This window comes from Rhinolophus sinicus, linkage group LG18, assembly GCF_036562045.2.
Source record: "Rhinolophus sinicus isolate RSC01 linkage group LG18, ASM3656204v1, whole genome shotgun sequence".
NCBI classification, from domain to species: domain Eukaryota; kingdom Metazoa; phylum Chordata; class Mammalia; order Chiroptera; family Rhinolophidae; genus Rhinolophus; species Rhinolophus sinicus.
The window spans coordinates 8,693,190-8,711,633 of record NC_133767.1 but is presented as its reverse complement, the minus strand read 5'-3'; the positions used below and the strand labels follow the sequence as shown (position 1 = coordinate 8,711,633).

At 48.9% G+C, this 18,444-nt stretch overlaps 1 protein-coding gene across 2 annotated transcripts in view; it reads right to left on the bottom strand.

Annotated features, from left to right (window-relative positions):
- Positions 1 to 18,444, bottom strand: part of GRIN2A (glutamate ionotropic receptor NMDA type subunit 2A) — a 470,775-nt gene that overhangs the window by 147,941 nt on the left and 304,390 nt on the right. For both annotated transcript variants that reach the window (XM_074322873.1, XM_074322871.1), the window contains one exon: positions 2,569 to 3,161. In XM_074322873.1, coding sequence (XP_074178974.1) covers positions 2,569 to 3,161 — 593 coding nt within the window. The remainder of the gene's footprint in view (positions 1 to 2,568; positions 3,162 to 18,444) is intronic.

Sequence of the window (18,444 nt, the reverse complement as noted above, 5' to 3'; positions counted from 1 at the left end):
CGCAGCAGGATTTGTCTTTTTTAGGAATGGAAGTTGGGGTGCTCGCTGGAAGGAAATTTGAATGTCTTGCCAATTTTCCGTCTCAAACTCCTTTTCCTGTATATATTATATTTCAATTGCCCTAAAATTGAGTTATGTTTCCATCAAATTATACATTTCTGAATATTCCGGCTTCAGGGCCCTTCTTGTTATGGAAAGTACCATCTCATTATCCCAGCCTTTGTCTTCGGGTTGGCAGAATCCTGCCTCTGTAAGAGGCTCCACGTTTCCTACGGATTGATCTGAGTTCCTTCCTGGTATTTGAACAATTATTTAAAATGCTGAAAATGGCCATGTCGAAACAAGATCGCGAAAGAGGGGAAGAGAGGAGGGAAAGGGAAAATTTCAAAGGACCATGATTTCTTAATTTGAGGGTTGATTTTTCATGGGTGTGCCACACACACACTCACATCTCCAGCCCAGAGATAATTCCTGAACTCTAGCAGATCCAAAGTTCTAAAACCTTCCAGAAACATTCTAGAGTGACGTGTTACTCTGTTAACAATAAAACCAAACAAAGTAGCCTGCTGACTGTAATGTCTGACGACCAAAACACAACTTCACGGATCCCTCTGACAGTCACTAAAGAATTACCAGCTGCCAGGTATTGTGCGAAGCAGCCCTTTTCATGCATCGCCGCATTTAATCCTCACGACACCCAGAAAAACCTGGTTCTTAGCGCAAGGTCCCAGGTCAGCATCACCCAGGAATTCGTTAGGATTGCAGATTCTTGGAACCCACCCAGAGCTTCTGAATTGGAGACTGAGCGTGGGCCCCGGCAATCTGATCTAACAAATCCTCTCAATAGTGATTCTGATACGGAAGTTTGAGAACCGCTGCCTAGAAAGTACCGTGTTTCCCTGAAAATAAGACCTCGCCGGACCATCAGCTCTAATGTGTCCTTTGGAGCAAAAATTAATGTAAGACCGGGTATTATATTATATTATACCCGGTATTATATTATATTATATTATATTATATTATATTATATTATATTATATTATATCCAGTATTATATTATATTATACCATATTATACCTGGTCTTATATCATATTAAAATAAGACTGGGTCTTGTATTCATTTTTGCTCCAAAAGACGCATTAGAGCTGATGGTCTGGCGAGGTCTTATTTTTGGGGAAACACGGTAGGCGCTATTATCATTGTTTTGCCAAGAACAACTGAGGCCCGGAAAAGTAAAATGATTGTCCAAGTCACACAGAAAGCGGAAGACACAAGATTCAGACCCTGACAAGTCCAACTCCAGATCCCAGCCATCCCTGCACCACGGTCCTACCCTGCTCATTATCTCAGGGATGAGCGTGGATTAAATCAGCGAACATCAGGCAAAAACATGCAAAATGGCTGCTCAAGTGTGAGCACCCTAAAACTCAACGGCTGAGCCAGGATGACAGGCCACAAAGAGCAATGACACTTCTCACAAACATAAAATTGAACACAAGCATCCACCGAATGGGAGCAGTTACATAAATTATGATACACCCATGTGATGGGGTAGAATACCGTGTTAAAAGTGATGTCTGCCATGATTGCCAATGACCTACAGAAATATCTAGGACATAAGAAGGGAAGACATTCAGATACACACTTGAACAGAGAGTAGGGGCCCCCGTGTGGGCATTTCTCCCCAAGTGTAACATGTTGGTGAGGATGTGGGAAGTCAACTGATCTCACAAACTGCCGGTGCGAATAAAAATTGGTAGTTATTTTGTAGGAGAAGCTGGCAATAGATACTTAATTTTAAAATGCACAGGCTCTACAACCCCCAAATTCTACTTCTTAGAATCAGTCCAGAGAAATACTTGCACGTGTGCATAAAGAGACATGTAGAATGATTGTCCCTGCAGGTTAGTTTCTAATGAAAAAAAATCTGCAACGACCTAAATTTCTATCATTATGAAGACTGGATAAATAAAGAATGGTATGTCCCTATTGAAGAATGCAATATATAGGTCACAAAGAATGTAGAGATTCATATATATGCATTTGTATGTATACGTATAATCTACATACACAGATAGATACGTATATCTACATACACATATATCTACATATATTCGTACATGTATGTGCATGTGTATGCATTTATACGTACACATATGTATACATATATCTACATATACTCACACAGGTGTATATGCATACATATATCTCCATATATATACCTGTGTACTTGAGATATAGCTACAGATAGAGCATGGACAGACAGGCAGACAGACAGACAGGCAGATATAGCTAGATCTCAAGTGTACATTTCCAAAGTATATTCTTGAGGAAAAAGAGTAGGTTGCAGAAAATAAAGTATGAAGTTACTTAAAAACAAAAGATGAGAAGAGAGTGAGAGGGAAGAGAGGTGCAGAATCAAACCAAAACACCCCGTAAGCACACACACAACATGCTCTATTTTCAGCGCACATTTTCGACAGAGCACGTATCGCTCTTAAGATTTAAACAAACAACAGCGAACTCTGACCCTAAGCAAAGAGAGACAAGCAAAGAACCCCTCTTACTGGTGCAGAGTGTGCAGCGGGACATCTGGCTTCTCAGTCTGCCCGTAGCAGCTGGCCTTGGCCTCGGGGATATAGGAGAACCTCTCCAGCATGGAGGACGCGGCCGTGGTCAGGATGCCCAGGCCGTCCCTTACTCTTGACTCCAGGCTATAGTCCCAGTCGTCATAGGAGACCGAAATGAGTCCTGATGGAAACTCTTTGGGGATGAGCTCCGTGTTCCCGGAGACCAAGCTGGGGACAATCCAGAAGAAATCATACCCGGTGAGGCCGAGGGAGCGGGCCTCGCTCAGGATGAGGACGGCCTCATCTTTGGAACAGTAGAGCAAGATGACAGAAGAGTGGATCTTCTTCAGCTGGACTTGTGTCTTTGCATCCTCGAAGGACGTGTCCAGGGTGATCACGTTCTGCATGTCCCAGCCCACGAAGCTGTTGTCCACCGTGGTCTTGATGAAGCCGATGAAGTCCCTGTAGCCAGGGAAGACGGTGGTCACCAGGGAGAAGACATGCCAGTCGTAATCCTGCATGATCTTCAGCATGACGGTGGCCTGTTGCTGGATGGACGCCCCGAACTGGAAGAAGGTAGACGTCGGGTCCTGCCAACAGGTCAGAAAACAAAAGGAAAACAGAGGATGAGGCAGAAAGCGATTTATACAGCACCATCTGTCTTCATAGGCTTGTGAAGCTCCTTCCTAAAAGTGAGGGAAAAGAAATCAGACATCCATTCCTTCTTAAATATTCCTGAGCACCGACTATATGCCACACTCTGGAACACACATGGGAAATACAAAGATGAGAGAGGCCCCTGAACCGGGAGCCCACAACCTGGTACAGTGAAGAAAATCTGCTATTTTGGCCGGCCCGTCATCTATTCTCCTCATTTTCCTCTAGTTCATCCCATCCACCCAATATGGTTCCAACAGAATGAACTCCCTCTGGCCCTGTGGCTCATAACTGGAAAATGAAACCAACAGAGACAAAACAACATCTGAAAATAGAGACAGATTCCTGATGACACACTTGGACCACCTGGAGTCTGCAGCGCCTAAAGCCATTTATTCTGGACCAGTTGGTTACATACGCCAGCAAGTTCCCGCTTAGCTCCCTTGAGTCAGGCTGAGTAGGATTTCTGTCACTTGACTTCTAGACGTCCGTGTTAATATACAGTATAATACACGCTGGGTGGACAGCTATCTGTTTAATCAACAGATATCTGCTGAACACCTAACTATGCAGCAACACCACGTAAGAGCTCGGAGAAAGAATGATCTAGAAGGCAGACACAGGCATGGTCTCTGCCTTCAAAGATCAGGTGGGAATTTGAGGCAGAGCGACTTGCATGAACTGAGGGCTGAGAGAGGCGTAAGGGGACGCTGAAGGAGAAGCCAGGTGTGGAGGAGGGGAAATGGGTGGACATACGGTCAGAGGAGGCCTGCGGATCCACTGTGACTATTGCAGGAACTGCAGAGCAATGCATTATGGTTTGTGAAGCAGAGGGGATGAGACGATGTTTAAGAGCTTGGTGGGAACCCCATCACGGATGGCCTCCGGGGCTATGTTCAGAGCACAATGGGGAGCTGCTGAATAGTCTTACCCTGGAAAGGGACACAGTAACAGTAACTCGTGCTGGGTGGAAGGTCCTCCCCAAGTCTGTGATCTGATCATGAGAAAGATTTCCATTTAGAAAAGGCAGGTGATGCATACAGCTGTACAATTTACAAACTACCTTCATGCCCCTTAACTCATCAAATCTCCACAATAACCCTATGGGGTTGGTATATTGTTAGCAGGGGAGAAAGAGGCTTCAAATGTTCGTAGCCAGTAAGTATCTGAACTTAGGCTATGATTCCACGACCAGCCCCCCCTTGCGACACGAAGCTCGGCTGTCTCGGGATCACTGACGACATGCAATATAGCACATGCTTAAACCATGGTGCAAAAGTGCCAACAAAACAGGAGGTGTGGCTCTGTGTTGTAACAAAACAGGATTTGACAAATACTGAGATACACTTTTTTCTAGGAACTGAAAGAATTCTCAAAGGGCCATTACCATAGCACAGCCATGCTTTCATTTTTTGCATTCTATATTCACCAGGTGCACTTAACAAAAACTCATATGAATATGGGGCTTCCGTGTGTGTGTGTGTGTGTGTGTGTGTGTGTGTGTGTGTGTTAAGAGTAGATGGTTCCATTCATGTTTTTCAGAACAACACGTTGCGGCTCTGCGTGTCAGCTCTTTCAAAAAGCCTGCGTAGTTTTTCCTGTGGGCGCTCATGGAACAGAAAGGTTTATCTGAATGGGCCAAAAGCTATAGTTCTTCGAAATACTCCCCTTTCCCAAAATGCATGGGTTTGGGGATAATACGAGCATAGAGAGTCTGAAGGCAGAGAGAAAACAGGAACAAATGCCTTCTGGGCCCCTTCCAACATTACAGTTCTGTGAATTTTACCTAATTAAATCAATTAAAGTGGGAAACGGATTTAAAGACTTTGGATAATTATCTTTTTCCCTACAGTAGGTTTTGGAGAAATCCAATATTCTTGGATAGATTAATCATTTTAAATCATCCTCAACAGGACTGTGCACAGCTCAAGGGCAAAGATTCTGCTGTCCTCATCTTTCTGCCCCCAGAACCTGGCAGAAGGCTTGGCATATGACACATCAGTTAACGGAGGGTGAGGAAATGCTTGAGTGAATGAATGCATGAGTGACGCCTAAGAGCAATGACCTTGGTTGAAATATAAGGTGAAAGGGAACGATTCAGTACCTGGGACTGTATTTTGTACAGCTATTGGAGGTCATGTCAAAAAAAACAAAAACCACACCCAAAAAAAAAAAAAATGTGTACCATCACCACCCTCCTATCCTGAGGAACCAATCAAATGCCCCAAATATATTTAGTGTGTCCTTATTGATAAGGAGGAGACTAGAGAAGCTCTGGAAGCCTCTGCAGGTGTCCACAGCACCTCGTTAAATACCGAAAAAGGCAACAACAGTAAGAACCCACCCACAGAAGAAGGCACAGAAATGAAATCGCAAGGCAATTATATGCCTCAGCCTCGTGCACTGTCAGCTGCCTCAGGGGATGGGACTGAAAAGTTCCCAACTTCATTACCAAAGAAATGTAATAATCCCTATAGAGCAAGGAAGACTCTGAGGAAACCGGTCACCAGTGACACTGGGACCACAAAAGGCAATGGGCCCAGCATCTTCTTGCACCACTCACCCTGTGCATGGCCGCCTGACTGAACCATGCCCCTCCGCTCCTCTAATTATCGATGGCTCCCCTGGACCTGCCACATCAAGTTTAGACTCTCTAACCTTACCCCTGTGTGCATACTAGTCAAACTTTATCACTGAGCTAGCATGGACTCTGGGGTCTATGGGATCTGAGCTCGAGTCCTGCCCCCCGTTAAGTAGCCATGTGCCGGTGGGTAACAACATCAGCCTCCTGCGTCTGTTTGTTTGCCTGCAAAATGGGAATCGTGAGCAGTACGCCACGGGCTGCTGTGAGCATGGGATGAACGGTAGGAGTGAGACGCTCACCAACTCACGGGGACTCCAACAGTTTGGGGGCTCCTCTCCCCGTCCTCTGACACCACCGGAAACCTGAGGGGATCGCATGCTGTTTCAGAAACTGGTACCTCCAGAGGTACCGGCATGCCAGTTTCATCCCCCTGCGAGCCAGCCCACTCATTCTGAGCCCGAGGAGGCGGCACGAAGAGAAGAAACTGTCTCTGCTCACAGGGCTGAATAATGCTCGGGGAGAAAGCAGCACCATGTCCTTCAGGACCTCACGCCGTTACCCCACATCACTTTCATTTCCACTGACATCGGAAACAAACTTCAAACATGGCTGTGGACCAAAGGCATCGCAATCCCCTCGGAGGAGGGACGGAAGCAAGTGTTATTTGTGAAACAAAATTGCACAGCGAGGCACTGAAGAGGCTCACGTTCAGCTTTGGGTTTTTCTAAGGTGGTTTTTGGACTGGCAGGAGGTGACGAGGGAATTTGGCGACACTCCCGGGGCCTGGCAGCTGATATGCCAAATGGCCCTTTCTTTCAAGGCCCTGAACGCTCTTCGCTTCCTGCCTGGATAGCAGAGGCTGCATTTCCCGCAATTAACCTTCTCCTGCCACCTCTCAGCCTGTCCTTTGCAGATTCTACAGATCACTCTCTGACCACCTCTGGCACCAGCTTCCTCAGCGGCGTGCAGCCGGGGGAGAGGAACAGATTTCAGACACCCACTTCGGTTCTGAAGCAAAGGCAGTTCGCTCCCCATGCTCCCTGCTCTGCAGAACACAGAACAAACTGTTTTAAACACAGAGCGAGGGAGGCAGGATGGTGTGGGATTCTGGATGTCTGCTCTCAACTCTGTCTCAGTCCCATCAGGACTGAGGTCTCGCTCTGATGTTCTAGAATGTTCTAATGCTTCACTGAGTGCTCGGGGTGAGACTTGACTCCATGGATATCAAAGCCTAATGTTTAATGGAGTCTAATACCAACTTTCATTTTCACTTACCCATTCACAAAGGCTATAAAGGACACCCACACCCATTATCTGTTTGAGTCTAACTACCCAGGAGACGAGGAACTGCAAGTGGTCACAACCCTCATGGATGCATTTCTCATAAAGACATAGGAAGAGAGGTTACATGATTTCCCTAAAATCCATGTGGCCCCATGCTGACAACAGCTCAGTTATTGCAAGCTGTCATCCAGTATTCCTTTGCATATACCAGTGGCTCGCAGACCGCACAAGAGAATCACTTGGAAAGTTATTAAAAAATGTTTGCGCCCCACGCCAGTCCAATTGAAACTGAATTCCTGTGTCCTGAGTAGATGAACTCCAGCGCCGCTTTATTTGTTTTTCTCAGTCGCACCTCAACAGCAGGACGCGTGCTCTTCCGGTTAATATTTTCAAAGCGTAGCACAATGCCTGACACACAGTAGGGGCCCCCAACAATATTCGGTGAGGAAATAAATGAGCAGGAAGCATGAGAGACCCGCTTGTTGTGGTAAACCCAGCCCCCAGCCCATAGCTTCTTTTCCCCCTGCCTGCCGGCGTGGGTACCAGCAGAAAGGATAATGACGCAGGTGACCCAGCACAGATCGGGAGGGGCTCCCGGGGAATTTGCTTTCTCCTGTCCAAGGGTGGCTTTGGTGAGGCCTGACGTACTTTTTGCCACTCTTACTGGTTCCCCATCGAGCTTTTAAACATTTTTCGGTTTCCATGGATGAGGGAAAAGTAAAGGCATCAAACTTGGTCAGCCTCAGGATTCCCGCGAGTGGCATTCTCACACACAGATAAGCTGAATCTGTGCAAATGAGAAGGTGAAGCTTAAGCGTCTGGTGACTGGTGGGTTTCCAGGGAGGGTAGCTCTCGGTGGCTGAACTGCTCCAATTCCGAGACCAGGAGCTAAACACCAGTCTTAACTCGGAGTCTGTGCACTGGGTCCAAGGACTAGAATGGAAGAAATGGTTCTTAAGTAAAATAACGTGTAAGAAGAGCTCTGCGACTTGGGGGCGCAAGGGACAAGAGCCACACACAGCTCCCGAGCCTTGAGCCAGACCGGAGCCTGGGCTTCCGACACAGCACCTACTGGCCACATGTGACTATTTAAATGTAAACGGAAAGTATTAACTAAAATGAAATGGTTGGCTTCTCAGTCACACCAGCCACATTTCAAGAGCTTGACAGTCTTTGAACTTTCAAGCTGACGCTCTCCTACTCCTTCCAGCCTCGTCGGCCCTAAACATGCCAATTCAGTTGGTCTGAGACAGGGTCCAGGATTTCTTTCTTTTTTTCTTTCTTTCTTTCTTTCTTTTTTTAATTCCCTGGGAGAGTGTAATGTGCAGCCAGGGTTGAAAAGACTCATCTAAGCCTTCAGTCTCCAACCCGGTAGCTGTGCATCAGCTCACTTGGGGAATTTTCTATGCCTTCAGGTTTCCAGGCTGCATGCCATCTCCACTGAATCAGAATCTCCAAGGAGGAACCTTAGAGTATGGATTTCCCCCAGAATATGCAGGTGGACAGCGAGTCCAACGTTCCTGTTTTCTAGCTGATGAAACTGAGGCCCCCGAACCTTGGATACGTTGCTCCCAACCTCACGTAAGTCTGTGGTACCGCACGCACAGACACGGGGTCCCCTGCCATCTAATTCAGTGCTGTCTTTGCTGTGTTGTGATGTCATCAGGTATGAAATGCTTTCCACAAGGAACGGGAGTCTATAGGAGGCACGTGGGCTTTGCTGACAGCCCACCTGGGATCTGCTTCTTACCGCAAGGGAGTTATTTAACGTAAGGCTCTGTTTCCCCATCTGAAAAGTGGGACTATAGTAACAGTCACCACCTTGAGGTGTCCCTGTGCGTATTTTGAGAGACAATGCACACAAAGCACTTGGCATCAGGACGTGCTAGGTCAAGTGCAGCTGGTGTTAACAGTGGTGAAGATGGTAGCCTTGACTGTCAAGCCCCAAGTCCCACATCCATCACAGACGTGTCAGTGCCCCCACTTCCTGCTTATCCAACCTTCTGAATGTCCATCACCTTTGTCTTGCCCCCTCCCCCCACCCCGCCCATCAGCCCTGACTTGTGTGACCTTGGCTAGTTGTCTCTCACCTGCCCCTTGGGCTAGAATTTTCGAGGGCAGGGCACCATGCCCTTCTGGTTCTCCCCAAAAGCGGGCATAGCACCGGGCCACAGCCTTGGGAATAAAAGTGGGAGAAGAGTCCACAGGCTGCCAGTGGGCACAAAGGGAGACTGTGCTTCATGTATTTGAGCGGAACTGCCAGATCTGCTGCTCTAGGAAGAAACATTCATCCATTGATTGCCTTTCATTCGTTCAGTGAATTTAACAAACTTCGGCTATGTTCAGGGGATGTGCATCGAGGGAAGAAGGTTACCAAAGTGAAGGTCCCTGCTTTTATGAAGTTTCCATTCTTATGGGAGGAGATAGACCAGAAAGAAGGAAATTAATACACAGAACAGTTTCAAGGAAATTGGGTGATGTAATAGTTCAGGGGGAGGGGAGGGGAGAACAGAGGAGGGGAGAGAGGTGAGGGGAGAGGAAGGGAGGGAAAGGGAAGGGAGAGGAGGGGAGAGGAGGCGAGAGGAGAAGAGGGGACGGGAGGAGAGGCGCTCCCCTTTAGATTATCTGGTCATCTACATTGGAGCTAAACAAAAGAATACCAAGAAAAATCAGCCAGGCCAAGCTGCGGGGTGGGGTGGGGTTAAGGAGAGCCATTGAGGCAGAAGGAGCAGCACAGACAAAGGTAGGAAAGGGCTTGGCAAGTTCCGGGAGCAAAAGGAAGGTCAGAACAGCGGCCGTTTAATGAGCAAAGGAGAGAGTGGTAAGAGAGGTGTTAGGACAGGAAACAGAGGCCATATCACACACTGAGTGCCCTGTAGGTCATGGTACAGGGTCTGGCCTTAACCCCTAGATCAATTTCATTCCAAACACCTCCTCGGCTAAATGGACCAGTAGTATCTCCCAACAGGGAAGCTGGGAGGGGACCTGGAACTTTGGGAATGTTGGGGTTTCATGCAAGCCAGCCCTAGTCTTCCCTTTGGGATTCTGATCTGTGCCAAGAGGGGACGCAGCAAGGCACGGGACTGTCTGCTGTATCATGGAGTCCACTGGTACCCTCACCTCGAGTAGTAAGGCTGGAACTCCTCTGTCTGCCTGGGCACTCCAGCCCTGTACCCAGTTCAACATCCAGAGCCAGGCTCTCTGTCTAGCGAGTCATGCAATGCTGGCAGAGAGAACTCAGCAACGCGGGGAGAGACGTATTCCTGGATTCCAGTTCCAGCCCAGCATCCTCTGCATTCATCAGAACCACAGGATGCCTACATTCTGGGCCCCAGCCCTGCTTTCGGGGTCGTTAGCAGAGCTGGCCCAGAAGGAACACCTACTGTGACTCAGGCCCTTATTTCCAGGCAAGGACGCAGCAAAGGCCCAAGCTGGCTTCCTCGAGTGCTCTGTCAACCTGCAGGTGAGCTTCTGACTCAAGGCTTCCAAACAGGGTTGTTAGCAATTATAGATTGTCTGAGGCTATGCAGGAAGCACTGTTTGTTGTTTCGGTTTTGATTTTTGTGTTTTTTTGTTTTGTTTTGTTTTGTTTTGTTGTGACTGGGTCACTGGCCTTGCTCTGTGCACCTGAAGCCATTTTTTTTTCCAGATCCCTTTTCTTAGAGACCTCATAGGCATTTGTTATTCTGACCACGCATCACCCTTTCTTCCTTTCCTGACAATAGTGAATCCCCCCTGGGAGCCAGCTTTTCTCTCTCTCAGTCAGGCCAACTGGCCCCTCCACTCCCCACAGTGTCAGCAGTCAGTGCAAGAACAGGAACGTGTCCTTGCCTGGTCAGAGTGACTCTCAGGATTTGTGGAGAAAGCACGTAGGAAGACAGTCTTCTCACTGGTAGACTTGAACCTGAAAGGACGTTCAGCCAGAACTTCTGGCAGCCATCCTGCCACCTTTCACCCTCCGGAGAAGGAAACCATCAGAGCCAAAGGCAAAGCTGAAAGATGCAGCATTACCGAATCCTAACATCCTTGTTGAGCACCTTGTTCAAGCCACACCTGAAGCCAACCTACCCTTGTTGTCACTGCATGTCCCAATTAATTAATTAATTATCTCATTCTGCTGAAACCAATTTGAATTAGCTTTTCTGTCACTGGCAAGCAAAGATTCCTGATGCCACTTTGGCTAGGGGAGAAAAATCGAGGATAATGTGATTCGTTCCTCACACATCCAAATTTTAGAAGCATTCAAGCTACAGAGTGGAGGGTTTCCCTTCACTATCCTTCCGTTTTCTTATCCATGCCTCTTCCCCCAGGGCAGCTGCCGCTCTCCACATACATCCACCTTCCCTGCATGAGCCCTTCATCCCTCCTTTTTTTGTGTGTGTTATTGTTGCTTTTTGTCAATGTGCTGCTGAGATTGGTTTCCTCTCTGAGAGTCTGACAGCCACAGCCGCCATAACCCAGACAAAAGACATGACAAGTTGCCACCAATAATAACTGTTTGTCATTAAGCTGTTACAGCAAGGAGAAAAAGCAAACAGGTCCTGTTCATTAAGTTTTCGTCTCTGGCTGTCACACACAGAGGGGCCGCTGCTGATCTGAAGGAGGCAGCTTTCTTTTTGGAAAAAGGAGAGTCTTGGGCATTCCCATAACACTTGCGAGGGGCAGGCTCTGGTGGTAAACATTATAGTAGAAATGTCCTCTCAAAATGTCCCGTTGTCCTCAAAGAAATGTCTATAAACCACTCTGAGAGCTCAGCCTGCGAGGTAATTGCTTCTCTCTTTGGGAGTCCTGCTCCTAACGGCCCAGACGTTTGTGCCAAATAAAGGGTTCAAGCCTTGGCTCCGCCTTCTACCGTATTTCCCCGAAAATAAGACCTAAACAGACCATCGGCTCTAATGCGTCTTTTGGAGCAAAAATTAATATCTAACCCGGGTCTTATATTAATTTTTGCTCCAAAAGACACATTAGAGCTGATGGTCTGTCTAGGTCTTATTTTCAGGAAACACGGTACTATCGTCGGGACCTTGGACAAAATCCTTCATGATCTTTGAGACACCATCTTCTCATTTTTAAATCGGAGGGAATGTCAGCCCTCCGATTTATGCTTTAAGGAGGCAGCAGTGATTGCGATAATGAATGGATTGCTCTCGGTACATGGCAAGAGCTTGACTCATGGGAGCTGGGACTACTGTGGCTGCTGTCACCATAAAAGAGTCAACCACAAAGGCAGCAAGACAGCCCAGACACTACAGCCCACCAACACAGCACGGGTGCAAACACAGAGTCCCCTGTGGCTCTTTCCCATAACAACATCACAGCTCCGAAGGAGCTTACCGTATCAACTGAGAACGGCTGACAGACTGGCCCAGGGTCAAAACTGAAAGCCCCACATCCCCGGAGACCCCCTGGCCACACAGAGCTGTAAGTGCATGTAATCCTCACACTGACCTTTCAGGGAAGCATTTCTATTCCCATTTTACAGTTGAGGAAGTGGAGGCTTGCAGAGAGGGGCTTCTTTAATGTGCACAAGAAGCGCAGGGCAGGGCCAGGGGGGCGGGGGAGGACGCCTCGTTCTGTGTGGACTGGACTCAGTGGATGCGGCTAAAACAGCGCTAACAAGCTCCCGGCTGGCGCCGCTGTGGCTGGTCCAGGCATCGAGCTTTGAGCAGCGTTGTGGAGGCTCGGGCACGTGACCAGGGTCGTGCAGCATTTGGCAGAGCAGAGACTTGGGCCTAGGGGTCTGACCCCACAGCGGCTTTCAGCCATGATCAGCCATGACGCCAGGGCCCCTCTGTCTTTCAGGGAAGAGTGGGGAGTGACACAGACAGTGTCTGCTGTCTGACACCCTCACCTCTGTGTGTGTTTCCATTGGGCCTCCCTGGATGCGACAGCCGCCTGTCACAGCCTGTCAGTCCTGTCGCTTATGTGACAAAGTGCTTTCAAGAGAGACTGTGAGTCAGAATGCACTGTGTGGAAAAGAAAGAAGAGGGGCCGCCCAGGGTGAACCACCCCACTCCCGGGAGAGACCCAGAGCCACCCAGGAGCCCAGCGAGTTTGGAGGTGGCCGTCATTCAGAAGGTGGCAATGGCCATCTGCCAGGTGAGAAATGACTGCACTGGGCTCACAGCTGCCCTCTCTCCTGTGTGCTGGCTTTCATCTTGAGGGGGTCGCTGAGTCTCTCTAAGCCTCTGTGTTTTCATCTTGAAAATGGACCCAGCGGGACACTGCTTACCTGGAGGGGAGTTGGGGCATCAGTGACATGGAGACGTACAAGTGCTCTATGAACGCAAAGTGGGGGCCAATGTACCAGCTCTCTGAGTACAGAATGAGTGCTGCCACCTCCTCGCCCCCACCCCTGCACCCCAATGTTCCCAGAACATGCTGTCCAGGCCTGTACTGTGGGTCTCGTCACCAGGTATTTTTAGTGCCTATTTCAGTATCTTTCTCCACGCGACTAGATTAACACTAATTCATCTTTGCAGCAACAGCACCCAGCCCAGCTCCTGGTACATGGTGGAGCTCAGAACACCTGAGCTGCAGGTATCTGTAAGCAAAGGAATGGAAGGCTGATGGATGGATGGATAGATGGATGGATGGATGGATGGATGGATGGATGGATGGATGGAATATGTTGTGACAAAGTGAAGGAATGAATGACGCTTCAGTGAGAGTGGCTCAGTCAGGGGCGCATCCAGGACTTAGTAGGAAGGTGGGGTACAAGTGAGTGCTGTGTGAGTCGGGCTGTGAGATGAGGGAGGTAGGAGGCGAATCTGAGGGTCTGAAGCACAGGAATCCTTTGCTACCCAAACTCTCATGATCTGAAGGCTGGAAACAAATACAGTTTTAGGGGGACTGGGCTGATATTCCTTGTTGTCTGAACTCTTCCGCCTGCTCTCCAGAACTCAGGAACCAAACAGATTCAGACAAAATGGCATTCCTCTCTATCCAAAGCCAGGAACAGACTCCATCAAGAAGCTGTGTGCACACTGTTGTCAGTCTGACTCGGGGCTCTCGGCAGCACAGGACACACGCTTTGCCTTCTCCAATCTCTACCTCGCTCCCAAGCCCCCTTTGATGCCCTCCCCTCCCAAAACATATCCTGAGCACAGAAGCCAGACACAAAAGACCACATAATGTACGACTCCATTTATATGGCACGTCCAGAACAGGCAAATCCATAGAGACAGAAAGCAGACCTGTGGTTGCCAGGGGCTGAGAGAGGAATGGGAGCAACTGCTAATGGATGTGGGGTTTCCGTTTGGGGTGATGAGAAAGTTCGGGACGAGGTAGTGGTTGCACAACATTGTAAATGTACTGAATGCCACTAAATTGTACTTTAACTTGGTTACAATGGTAAATTGTATTTGTATTTTATCACACACACAAAAAGATAAAGAATAAATAAATAAAGCAAGCAGGGCTGACCGCTGAGGCTGGATGCTTCCCCCGGGTTCCTTCAGTCCCTTTGGTATGAGGGGGCCCATAGGGAGCCCTTGGACCTCATGGCCCTGAGCACCGACCCAGCTGGAGGAAGAAGCTGCCGGGGCCTGCAGAAGCAGGCTGCACGCACGTTCCTGCTCCTCCTGGGCCCCTGGAGGCCCCAGCAGCCTTGCAGTCAGTCAGAAGTCATTCCCTGACCTCGCAGAACCTACAGCTTGAGTGGCTGGGACAGCAGCTTTCTCTAGGCAGGGCTCCCAGGCAGATGTGGCCCTTCCTGTTCTGTACACACTCAGACAGGATGGTATGATGGCTTTGCAAGAGAATAGCTCCAGCAGAATCACGGAAGGGGCGCTGGTGCAGTGGAGGGCACACGTTTGCGATGAGACATACCTGTGTTCCAACCCCCACTCAAACCTCCGTTCTGCCGCGTACCAGCTCTGTGGCCTTGGGAAACTAAGCCTCCGTTTCCTCTGCTGTGAGACAAGAAAAGCACTCGCCACCCACCTCCTGGATTAGATGTGGTCATGGGCACAAATGTGCCAGCACCGGGCCTGACCCCAGTGACTCCAGCCTACGGGGTATGTATCCCACGCCAGCCGCTTTTCCCACATTATCTCATGGAACCTTAACTGGCACAGCCCCATGGAGTAGGCAATATTAATGGCAAAGTGAATTCATTTGAATTTTGTTGGATTCCAGAGCCCTCGCTCACCGCCCCTGGGCAATGGGCAGCCCAGCCTTCATTGGTCTTTACCCATTTGCTCCCTTTACTTGACCCAACGCCGGCTCCTGTTGCATATATTCGAATATTGCCTCAAGATCACGGCTTAGCACAGCGCCGCTCGCTGCCAGTTTCTCCCTCCGGAAGTAACACCTCCGTAGCAGACATTCGAGCCCTAGAACCAAAGGATTTAGCAAGCTAATGTGCCCCATTACATTTGGGGCTAATATTCTGCTGCCTCATCACTTGCCCATGAAACTAACAGAGTACAGAGCTTGCTATGTCCTATGTAGACTGAGGCATCTCGGGGCTTCAGATTTATTCCTCTCTCATACTCCTGGGGACTAGTAGACCAAGTACAGAAGATGATTGGCTCCTTTAACAGGCAACTCTAACTGCTCATGTGGGCATTTGTGTGTGTGTGTCCTCGGCAAGTCAGAAAGCTAACATTGGTTGGTTTTCTCCAGCAAGTGTTAAGCTGAGACCCACTTGGAGCCCAAAAAAAAAAACCGAAGATGAATTAATTGTGACCAGAGTTCACCATCACACTTGAACTCGGAGCACAAAAAGAATTAGGAACGTAAACAAGGGGCGGGAAGAGAGAGATTTTAATGGAAAAAATGATGGTTTGACTGTTTTCCTGAGAAGTGACATAAAAGAGAAAACTGAATGTCAGTCTCTGAAAAAGGTTCCAAGTTACTATTTAAAGGAGAAAAACACAGTTGATGGGGGTCCTGCGAGGAAAAGCACAAGTGAAGGCCTCCCAGTTGCAGCCGCTCTCAGTGCCGGCTTCAGGCAGGGGCGCAAGTCAGCTGACTCGCTGAGGGTCAGGCAGGTGTGTCTTCTCCAGTGCAGGTGAACGCAGAAGGGACGCCTCCTCAGGGCCTCAGGCGAGGGGAGCCCTGACACACGTCACCCGAGACCTCCCAGCCTCCAACGACACCCCTCACCCTCAGATCGTTCGTATTTGTTTCAACTCTTATGGAAACCATGGGAAATTGATAGACGGCTCTGTTTCTTCCCATTTTATACACGAGAAACCTGAGGTGGGAGGGTGTGAGGAGACGTGCCCAACGCTGGGTCCACCCATGCCTTCCCGCTCCATGTGGAGTGCCGGCTCCAGAGCACTTCTCACCTGCACAGTCCACACAACTCATATGATTTACTTGTGTTTATTGTTTTCGTGTCTGATGATCCCTGATCTAGTATAAGGGATATTTTGTTTGCTCATTGATGTATTCCAAGTATTTGTAACAGAGCCTCCCATATGATGAAGTTTAATACATGTGTCTGTGGAAATGAATTGACGATATTCCAGTTGTTGGAAGGAAGGGAGAAAGTCAGGCAAGGATAAAGGGAGGGAAGGAGGGAAGGAGGGAAAAGGGAAGGAGGGAAGATGGAGAGACCCAGAAAAGGAGGGAAAAATAAAAGATGAGGAACTAAGATTTTCTGTGATTTAGGAGAAGAAGCCATTGAAAACATTTTAAGCTGAGATATGACATGATCAGATTTTTGTCTCCTGAAAGGAGCTAGAGCACGAAGAACAGCTTGGAGGAGGGAAAGAACAGAGGCTGGAAGAACAGGTCAAGAGGCCACGGAAGTCATCCCAGAAAAGGGGGAAAGCCCTGAACTGGGGTTGGAGCCATGGAGATAAACAAGAGGAGAAAGATTCCGGAGACGCTTAGGAGATCGATGCTACCGGCCTTGGCCACCAATTGATGGGACTGGCGGGGGGTTGGGGCGTGGAGGACAGAGGGGACTAGAGGATGATGGCCAGGTGAACGGATGTCACTTACAAAGGTAGAGAACAGGGGAAGGACCTTGTTTTCTTCCTCACAGTTGTCTCCCTGGCACCTAGCACCATGCCTGACACAGTAGTGGCTGAGTCAATGTTTGTTGACTGAATGAGTGACCAAGGGGGACCAGGAGATACGGTAGGAGAAGGGGGAAGTCCATACAGAAGGCAGCTTTGGACCAACCAGTTACGAGACTTCCACGTAGGGGGGCCCAGCCAGCAGCGAGATATGCAGGTCTGAAGATCAGGAAAAAGTTTAGGGCTGGGATTTGAGCCTTAGGGGTCATCCATGTGCAGGGAGTTACTGACAGCTGTGGATGGCATCTCCTCGCGTGTGGAATGAGAAGACTCTTGGGAACGTCAGGAGAACATTAGAAAGTATGTGCTAGCAGAAGGAGTGATACATAAAGGAGACAGAGAAGGTACGCAGGAGAGGTACCAGGAGAAAGCAGGAGCGTGTGCAGTCTTAGCCGCTGTGGGAGCAGAGAGACTGAAGAGGGAGGCGGGATGAGAGGTGTCCGAAGTGTCCAGGAAGACAAAGACTGGAAGGGATTGTTGCCCAGGCCAGTGACAGGCGCACTGGGGGCTTTCGCATGAGTGGAGGGCACAGACGCCAGAACTCAGGGATCCAGATACGTGAAGGAGACACAAGAAGTGAAGCAGACAGTGGAAGAAGCACCGACACGTTCCACCCAAACTCTGCTGCTTTTCAAACGCAAAGGTATTTTGAGGCAGAGAGAAGACTCCCTCTGATGCTGGGATCAAACCCGGGCCAGCTGGCAGGAGGCCTTCTTCTCTTTTCCCGTTCACCAGGTCATCTATCTCTCTGTCCCTGTGCTGGACGAGCAAAAACATATGCAAGGAAACACAGGAAGTCCTAAAATAAGTCCCTACATGCTAAACGACAATGGGGTTGATGCTTTTTAATTCCAAAATGAACGCTTGAATATTGAAGAATGGGGTTCCTTAGTTCTTCACTCTTGACATACCTTTCTCTTTGCAGAGCAAATACGCCTATAAAACCTAATTGTGTTCTGCTCCCAGGAACAAGCATGAAGTAAGGGTTGAATGTGGCCGGCCGCTGAGACAGCCTTGCCGACACCCTCTGGAGCAGAGAGGGCTGCTCCTCCCAGCTCTCACGCCCCGTACCATCTTTCTGTTGCCATCTCCATGGAGGTTGCCAACACCCTCTTCTTTGAAAGGACAGAGAGAACAGAGGGGCCACTGCACACTCAGCTCATTAGCGGCGCGCACATGTGCCTCTTTCCCTAACGCTCGCGTGAGATGGGGAGTGGACAACCCCGGCATAAAACCCCAACTCTCTTCATTTTTTTAATCCCTTGCCAAGCAAAATTTTCAGGTCACAAATCAGAAAATTAGAGGCACCGCAGG